General features: G+C 40.3%; 1 protein-coding gene across 1 annotated transcript in view; it reads right to left on the reverse strand.

The window, feature by feature from the left end:
* The window catches only part of LOC130190595 (uncharacterized), a 33,891-nt gene extending 27,904 nt beyond the window's left edge, over positions 1 to 5,987 (reverse strand). Inside the window, exons 1-5 of the mRNA XM_056410095.1 lie at positions 5,907 to 5,987; positions 1,451 to 1,549; positions 887 to 905; positions 685 to 721; positions 1 to 113 (exon numbers count right to left, since the gene is read on the reverse strand). The exon at positions 1 to 113 is cut by the window's left edge and continues 4 nt beyond it. Coding sequence (XP_056266070.1) covers positions 1 to 113; positions 685 to 721; positions 887 to 905; positions 1,451 to 1,502 — 221 coding nt within the window. The 5' untranslated portion in view covers positions 1,503 to 1,549; positions 5,907 to 5,987. The remainder of the gene's footprint in view (positions 114 to 684; positions 722 to 886; positions 906 to 1,450; positions 1,550 to 5,906) is intronic.
* Between the last annotated feature and the right edge of the window lie 4,064 nt (positions 5,988 to 10,051).

The raw sequence follows: 10,051 nt of genomic DNA on the forward strand, positions 1-10,051 counted from the left end.
AAGGTGTACACGTCCATGGCGGCCTCCAGCATTCCTTTCAGCCTCCGCATGTGGTCCTTGCCCGTGTCCTTCGATGGCAGCCCCACGCACTCCAGGAAGTGAGAGGTCGGACCCTGGGATGACGGACAGAAGGGAAAACTTGAGCCGCTGATTGGCTAATTGGCTGATTGCACAATCGACTCCGTTTCACCTTTGGCGATATGACTAAACGATTGCCTGGAGCAGGAAACAATATCATGTTCCAGACATTTTTATCAGCAGACATTCTAACAGCAGTAAAATCACAGGTGTAATTATTCATATTAATACATCCATTTAGCTTCTTTAAGCTGTATTCATATAGTAACATTAAAATGCTGCTTATATAATATTCCAACGGTGTACTGTGTGCTCTTATGGATGTCGGCTTGTGTACACACACACACACACACACACACACACACACACACACACACACACACACACACACACACACACACACACACACACACACACACTTTCTGTTCCATTCCAAAAAAGAAAGGACATGAGCGAAATCTGAACTTGACGTTTTGTACCAGGAAGTTGATGATGGAAATTAAATCAAAATTCCTCAGAACAGAATGTCTCGTCACCTTTTGTTCGGTTTTCTGGTGAACAGTTACGAAATGGCGCTTCGTATAAACACGTGACATCATCACTCACCTGGTGGCACGCTCCGCTCGTGGGACAGGTTTCATTTCTGTAGATTTCCATGAGTGAATAAACAACAAGTTTAGTGACAAGAGGAGATTTAAGTCAGAGCCTTCAAACAGGGTGAGGTCAGCACACGTGGAAAAATAACATGTTACCCTCCGTGAATATAATGTGGTGTGTCACGTTCCTCTTTCAACTCCTCTGATCTCACCTTTGTGCATTTGATGGCCCTGTTGGGAGAAGACAAGTTCAATGTCAGAGAGTCACGCTAGACTGTGAAGGACGTAAGATAGATCACAACATTTCTATCACGATGACATTTTATTATGAGATGATAATTGTTTATGCGTTACATGTACTAGCTTTCCTCTGTCAGCATGATTCTAATGTTCTCATTTCAACAGAAATTGTAGCATCAAATTAGACTTGTGTCTATATTTGATCACATACAACATGGTGTCTATATTTGATCACATATAACATGGTGTCTATATTTGATCACATATAACATGTTGTCTATATCTGATCACATATAACATGTCTATATTTGATCACATATAACATGTCTATATTTGATCACATATAACATGTCTATATTTGATCACATACAACATGTCTGTATTTGATCACATATAACATGTTGTCTATATCTGATCACATATAACATGTCTATATTTGATCACATAACATGTCTATATTTGATCACATATAACATGTCTATATTTGATCACATATAACATGTCTGTATTTGATCACGTATAACACCCTCTCTTACCGAAGCAGCTCCCCAGTAAGTAAACCAGGAGGAAGAGGTGGTGTGATCTCATGATGTGACACGTCTCATGGGATGGCTGGGCTTTTGTTTTGAAATTCCCTGGGGAGGAAATCAACGACACCGGTTGACACAGTGAGCCATTACACAACAACAATTGAGCACTGGATCTCTAAAGGTTGGATCAGAAGTCTGGATTACAAATGTATATTCCAAATGTAGAAGTATTCTCTATTTATGAAAGGTTATAGCAAACAATTAGGAATATTATTTTTCTGATCACATGAATAGACTTTTTTTAATCCATTTTTTTCGTGAGACCATCAAAGCTTGGAGCCTCTTTGTTTGGTGTTGGATAAGAATCAGGGAGTGACTGTGGGAGGATTTATTTCATGAAGTAGCATTACTGGTAACTTAGTGACACAGAAGATGCTTCGGTGAAAACAATTCCGACACCATTCACAACCCAACAATGGGCTTCTGCTTCGGGGAAAAAAACATATATTCCGTAAAACGTCACCGGAACGGTGTCCATTACAAATCCTTCGTCTGTGTAAGAAAGAGCATCGAAAATCAATGTGTGTGTGTGTGTGTGTGTTTCTGATTTAAAAAATCAAGATTGCTTCTCATTGTACGGCAGCTGTCAATCAAACCCCTGATGCCACGATGGGTCGTCTGACACGCACACTTCTTTATGCAAATTAGATTTTTACCATTTTGTTCAAAAAAAAAAAGAGGAAAGTAATCAGATCCCTGACTTCTCCGTCAACACCTCCACCCACTGGTTCTCTCCATTGGAGCCGTTTATTGCAGCATACATCCCATAATGAGCTGGTTCAACTTTCCAGTGTTTGTCCGGGGGACTTTCATCTGCGTAAATATCATTATTCTTTATATTCTTTGTGACTAAATGACTATTTTTAAACCTGGAGTACAGCGGAGTGGTGTGAACATATTTGTATAACAAGGTTGGTTAAACCACGCACACACACATACGCAGGCACACACAAATGCACGCACACACACTTCCAAATTATATAAGAAGAAATAGACATTTAAATGGGGCCTGAAGGGATTACTAATATATATATGAAATTGGATCGATTTGAAATCCTATTGGCAAACGGGAGGAAATTGGAGGAATAGTGGGTGCGCAAAATTGAATTGAAGCACTGGAAGACCAAACAATCCCAATCTTATCTTTTGCTCTCTCCTCTACCAGGACCTTGGCCTTGGCCAAGGCCACGTGACTGACAAACAACTCAAAAGATCTCACTGAAGACTCTCTTCATTCTCTTCCCCCCTTCCCACAGACACCTGTGGGTTGTTCCTTCGGGACCATCAAGGCCATCTCCATGGCCATCTTGCATGGAGCGAGAATCTGTGGAACTTTGTCTGTTGGGACTGGGGGAGACGGAGCAGACCACTCACACACACGAACACAAAAACTCACCCCCCCCCTACCCCCCCCCCATTTGCCCCCCGGCCCCAGGACAGGACGGGGTGCGTCAGGTCGATGTCATGACCGGGCGGACCGGCTGTGCTGCTTGGGTGTGGGTGCCTTCTACCTTTATGACTAATCGCTCCCCCTTGGATTACCTTGATCCCCTCCCCTCCCTACTACCGTTGCTCCAGCATGTGATGTGTGTGCTTATGTTGCATGGTGGTTTTATGTCTCCTGCTCCCCACTGTACCCTCTTAGGTGGCTTTTTCTTGGCTTTTTTCTTTTGCGCTTCTCTTCCCTCATGTTTTGCTGTCATCTTCCATTTCATCGCCCTCGGTGTCTTGGGCGCCTGATTTCTGTGCGATTTGCAGTCGCGTCTCGTTTCTCGAATTTTTAAAGTTCTTTGTTTGTTTTTTCCTTCTCTTTTTTCTTTCTTGATATATATATAATGTTTGAAAATCCTATAATAGACGCTAACAGTCATAAAAATTATGAACTATCGATCACTAATGTTTTTTACAGCAGCTTGTCGTACATTTAAACTAAAACTAAAATGTAATGTTTGTTAACTTTACAGATTCTTTGATTCAAATATAAAACATTTCAAGAACATAACACAAAAAAAGCGTCCTGACTTATTTCCTTTGTGGTCCTCGATGTAAAGATAAGAAGTCAGGTGATATAATTTGATCATATTTTTTTTAATTTTAAATCATGTAAGAAACAATATTTACTCAAGAGATACACTGAAGAAATAATTACAAGAGTAATAATATTAATAATAATAAAGAAGAGTATAATCGGTCGCAGTGGCGGTGCGTCCATAGAGGGCGCTAGGGCGGCGCCCCTCTTAAAATTTTGAGATGAAAAAAAAAAAAAAAAAAAATACATCCTGTCAAAAAACATTATATGCCAAATCATTTAAATAGTAAATATACCGTGTTGACGCGCTAAATGTGTGTGGGAGACCATCAGCCTGTCAACAACCACTTAAGTTAATGTGAAACAATATAATATATCGCCACTCATCCTCACGGAGAGAAGCCCCGCCCCATTTTCGGGGCACCGGCCAAATGTGTGTGTGCGGGAGCAGCAAACATTTCACAGTCGTTTCGGCAAGGACGGCTTCTCATTGGCGGATGAAATGTGAATCTTGGGGCACAAAAATGTGCGCTCTGGCCAATGACATCGTTTTATTATTTCACGTGACTGGACTATTCGGCAGATCAGAGACCGGTATCGTTCCCTCAGCCAGAGAGCTCCAGGAGCTACGGGAGCAGGTTGCTAACGGAGCTGTTAGCTGGAGGCTCAGTGAGTAATGCGCTGTTTAATTTCCCCTGTCTGTTGTTCCAAAGTCCTGGGACTGAAACTCTCTGGACTACAACGGGAGGGAGGGATCTAAAGAGCTTCAGACAAGTGTAAAGCACGAATCTTGCCGCAGTTATCGAGCTAAGAGCATGGAGCTAACTCGCTAACAGCATGAAGCTAACCCTGTTTGCAGAGCAGAGCAGCAGAAGGAGACCGAACTGGCATCGAAAACACAACGAAGAAGTTCTGAAAAACAGACACATTCCCTCCAGAATAATGGAAACAGGCTGGTTACAGACATGATTGACTTTAACCAGAGAGTTATTGAGAAGTTTGACCACTTTAAAGAGAGGAGGCTACTTTTCTTTACAGTAGTGGGTCTACTCTGTCAAACACCCAATGTAACATGTGATCTCTTTCTGACTATTCTGCTCTGAACCTCTTTCATGTGAGGGTGAAACTCTTATTTTGCAAACCTCTGAAACCCAACCCAATGTTCCTTAAAGCTGCTCTGAACCTCTCATGCCCAAAGTTACAATGTGTTGATAGTTGTTGGACAGTGTTGAGCACGCTGTGTTCTTTAAATAAAGCTTTGTTTTTTACAATATTCTACTCAAAACCTCTTTTCTTCTCATTGTTGAGTGCTATTTAAACCACTGCGCCCCCCCCCCCCCCCACCCCAAAAAATGTCACTAGCCGCCACTGCTAGGTAGTATATTTTCCCGGGCGCTTCACCGCAGCCCACTGCTCCTTAATAACTAAGGATGGGTTAAATGCAGAGAACTAATTTCCCCTTGGGGATTAATAAAAGTGTATATTCTATATAGTATTAAAAAGTGGAATAAGTACTTATTATTATTATTATTTTTAACTGCACATCATGAAAAATTCGAAAAGTTACTTTGCATGAGATTTTAAATGCAGAATATATAGTCATCTTATAAAATATGAAAGTAACATATAAAAGGTTAAATAGATTGACACCACATTGAGGAACTATATCACATTTAATGTACACGTCTATTAAAAGAATCAGTAATTTACTAAATTATGTGCAATAATATAACACCCTAAAATCTTATGAAATAAAGACTACTTTTACTTTCAATAATTGTATTATATATATATATATATTTATTGTGAATAATTCTAGACTTTTATTAGCAAATGAACATTTTTTGCATTATTTACTTAATTAAAAAGTTGTCTTTCTTTCCTCACGAAGAACTTCCCTCATAAAGAAGTCGGTCATTTTATCAGAGTTTTAATATTCATAATTCTAAAGGTTATGATGGAAAGTGGTCTACTGGACTCTGGAGGTGTAACACACCCTAACTCAGTTTAATGATGTCTTATTCCCAGTGCTCAAATCCCCAAACGGCATGCCGTGTTACCAGAAGCACACACACACACACACACACACACACACACACACACACACACACACACACACACACACACACACACGCACACACGCACACACACACACACACACACACACACACACACACACACACACACATCACGGTACAGTAAGTGATTACGTCACAGATAGTTTGAACCGCACCTGCATTCATCTATCGTTCTCTACTTATGTTCATATTTCGTAAATATGTCCTTTGACAACAGCTCACATTTTGGTAGAAGCTTCAGCCTCCAGTAGCCTACCTCCTACAAGGTCATGAAATCAAAGCCTTAATGTCTTACCCCAACCTACTCGGCTGTAGAGTGTGTGTCGCTCGTGACACCGGAGACAGGTGAGCCGGTGCTGGTCGCTGGGTGTGTTGTCGGTGACAATGACGGGAAATGCCGGCCGACTCCTGGCTGCTGCTGCTGCTCAAGTGGGCTGGACGAGTGTGCGAGCTCTCCTGCCTCTCTGCAATTGGTTGGTTCACTTTTACACGTGTGTCTGTGTGTGTGCGTGTGGTTTAACCAGTCTTGTTATACAAATATGTATAATAACGTAATATAGGCCTCCTGTAATATGTGTGTATATATATATATACACACATATACATATATATTTTAACAAGGTCAAATTTAATAAAAGTTTTGTTATACAAGTTTTTTTTATACAAAAAAAATTATATATATATTAAAACATAAATATATATTAACACAGTTAAATTGAATAAAGGTTTTGTAAATATATATTTTTTAATACAAACCAAATTTTTTAAATATATATATATGTATATATATATTTGGAGAGGCTGGAAAGGTGCCTGAAGCAGGAAACGGAAGGACTAGAGGTGTGTGTGTGTGTGTGTGTGTGTGTGTGTGTGTGTGTGTGTGTGTGTGTGTGTGTGTGTGTGTGTGTGTGTGTGTGTGTGTGTGTGTGTGTGTGTGTGTGTGTGTGTGTGTGTGTGTGTGGTTTAGCCTTGCTATATATATATATATATATTACAGAGTTTTCCTTCAAGGCTGGAGAGGTGCCACATGTACTTTGTGTATCTCTGATGCCTGAAGTAAGAAACTAGAAAGAGATAGAGCCCAACAACCGTAAAGCCAAACAGGGCCAGGGGGCGTGGTTATTTCACCCACACACAGACAAACACACGCACACACAAACACTCCCCATGCCCTTACTTTCCTGCACCTGTGCCCGGAGTGGACCACGCCCATCTTCCAACTCTCGGCCTTTAGTGTGTGAAGTTTGTCCGTCGACTGTTTCACGGTTCACAAAGTCATCAGTCATCAGAAATACAAGCACCTGGCGGGGCAACGAACACATAGCCACCATTTTACCACGATGACGCAACACATAATGCCAGTCGTGCACACACACACACACACACACACACACACACACAGACACACACACTATACACAAGGAACGCGTTAAACCGGTTTGTTACATGATGCATCACGAGAGGTAAGTGATTCGTGACTTGCTCCCACAGTAAACAATATGATTCTATGAAAGTCTATTAAACTACATTAGAGTCAAATGATGTGCTCCCAAAAAAATAATTCCAAATAAACTAACACTACTTTATCTATTTTGTCCTTTGGGGGATTTAAAAAAATTCTTTAGACTTTTTTTTCCTCTCACAAAAGAAGAAATTAAATTCATGCATGAATTTAATATTATTTAATTTGATCCCATCACGTGATTCACACGGTGGATCTCGATGTGGGGAATGTGATGATGCAGCAAATCATCACTGCAGGCAACACTTTCTGCATAACTCGTTTCTGTGGACAAACGGCTCCCGGGCCTGAACATGTGACTGGAGGACTTTCCACCAGACTGTGAACGTTTCCCGGCACCTGCGGGTCCGATCACATCATTGTGTTAAAATAAAAGTAAGTTATTATTTCTACTGTTGCAGATTCAGATTAATGTACCATGCAAGTGTGAGCAGCACTAAGATAGCCCTCTTTTTAATATTTAAGTCTGTTATGGTTGATTTAACACCTCAATACGAAAGACAGCTTTATGCAGATGTTGTTATTATTATATCTTGTTTGTCCCTTTACGTTTTTAAGTATTATTTACTTGTATTACTTGTGTTTGACCCTTTTATTATTGTGGAACGTGAGCCCTGGTTTATGATATTCACATATTTTGTTCGGCAAGATAAACTTCCCAACAGACACTGCTTTAATTCAATTCAATTCAGTTTATTTGTATAGCCCAATTTCACAAATTACAAATTTGTCTCGGAGTGCTTTATCATGTACACAGACATCCCCCCCCCCCAAAAACCTCAACCGACAAAAAAAAAAAAAAAACCCCTCAGGGGGGGAAAAAGGAAGAAGAAGGAGAGGCAAGAGAGAGGGAGGATCAGGAGGGATGGAGAGATGTGCAAGATGTCATGTGTACAGAGGACAGATTTAGAGAATTAATTATCAATGAATATGACAGAATATGAATGATAGTTAGTAGGCATATTCTCATGATGGAGACTCCACGATCCCACAGCAGGAGGCGGGCAGGAGGAGGGGAGGAGGGAGGAGTCTCAACAGTGGGCGGGGTAGTCACAGACAGGACAGTGGCGTAGTCAGAGCAGGAAACCCCAGACCTCAGACCTCGATCATCAGGCAGGAGGATGAGATGTGTCGATGACCCCTCCGGGGCGATGAGATGAGAGAAAGAAGAAGTCAAAAGAGGAGAAAGCAGAGTTAGTAACGTGTGATTGAGATGAAAATTCAAGAGGAGAGAGAAAAGAAGAGAGATAAACGCTCAGTGCATCCTAGTCGCCGGCGCATATAGCCTATAGCAGCATAGAAGGGGCTGGCACAGGCAAACCTGCCCAGCCCTCAACTAAAACTCTGTCAAAGAGGAAAATCTTCAGTCTACTACTAAAGGTGAAACTGTGACTGCCTCCCGACTGAATAAAAAGCTGGCATAAAGAAAAGAGGCTTGATAAATAAAGGCTTTTTAGACCATAGGGACTTTTAAGCTACTAGAACTAGTGGTAGTCCTGCATTTAGTGAGACTAATTTAGTGGGGCAATATGGTTTGAATATGATGCAAGATATGATGGTGCATAAGATTTGCTTTTAATTTAGAAGTTTTTATAAATTATAGCGAATGCAGATTTTTTAGGAGTGAGTGGCAGCTAGTGCAGTGAGAGTGTGATGATCAGCTTTCTAGTTTTTTAGAGAACGTTTTGCAGTGAGGCATTCTGGATCAACTGAGCTAGAAGAGAGATAATAAGAGCGAGCTGAATTAGAGGAGTTGCAGTAATCCAGTCCTCAAAATCTTTGAACATTTTTTTGAATTTCTTTGAGACAAGATTTTATGCAAGATTTTGAAATGAGAAGAAATGCAAGATTTGAAATAGATTACGTTTGAATGAGGACATAAAGTGAGTAGTTAACCAATTAAAATTAAAGTTATTCTTTAGAGTGGTGTTGGATGCTGGGGCAGAAACCACATCAGAGTATTGATTGATCACTACAGTAATCTATATAATTACATCAATTAATAAAATTACTCTGTTTTTTGAGTTTAACATCATCCAGTTTTTGTCTCTTTCATCTTTGTTTTTTTTATTTAAGACATGCTTGTATTTTTTTTATCTGGTTATACTGGTTATATCATAAATATAGTTGATGATGTTCATGGAAATTTTATGGAGTGTTTCCGATAATTATGATAAAAGGAAGTATTAAAGGAAGCAAAAAATAATAAAGGTAAAACAGAACCTGAACCTAGTAGATTAAATGTAAGTGTGTTTAGTGGTTGGAAGCGTCAAAATACAAATTAAGATCGATCTGATTAAATTATTTTACCAAATTAGTGCCGCGGCATGCGCCGTGCCTGAACTCCAGTAGTGTGTCATGGTCTCTGGTGTCATGTGTCATGGTCATGCAGCACTAAGGTCTACAGAGAGGAGTACAAGACCAGTACAGAGAGGCTGCTGCCATTAAGAGGTCCAGTGTATTTTCGGTGCTTGCATTCTGTGTGGCTGGTAAGTTCTTTCAATCCTGAAAAAATTTTCTCAAATAACTATTATGAATGATGTAGGAACTGAACAACTGATTTATGATCTTCTCAAGGATCTCTTGGAGAGGGAGGTTAGAGATCGAGGATCTTGGAGAGGAAGGGAGAGAGTGGGCTTCTGAGAGGAGAGGTAACAGCCACTTTAACAGCCACTTTGTGTGGAGGAGGTGATAATAAAGATACATTGAGAGCAATAATAATAAAAGCGTAATTAAGAGCCCTCAAATATCGGCAAGAGAGAGACTTCAAGGAGCGTGTTCGAGGTAGTTCGTGGAGAAAGTAAATTGGAATGGCGAGAAAAGTTGAACGGTGGGGGTTTGAAAAAAAAGTTGAATATATAATTCCAAGGCCAGACAGATTGGGCCACTTGAGAATATAACAGATTGGTTAAGGGCAA

Source organism: Pseudoliparis swirei, chromosome 24 (genome assembly GCF_029220125.1).
Source record: "Pseudoliparis swirei isolate HS2019 ecotype Mariana Trench chromosome 24, NWPU_hadal_v1, whole genome shotgun sequence".
NCBI lineage: Eukaryota > Metazoa > Chordata > Actinopteri > Perciformes > Liparidae > Pseudoliparis > Pseudoliparis swirei.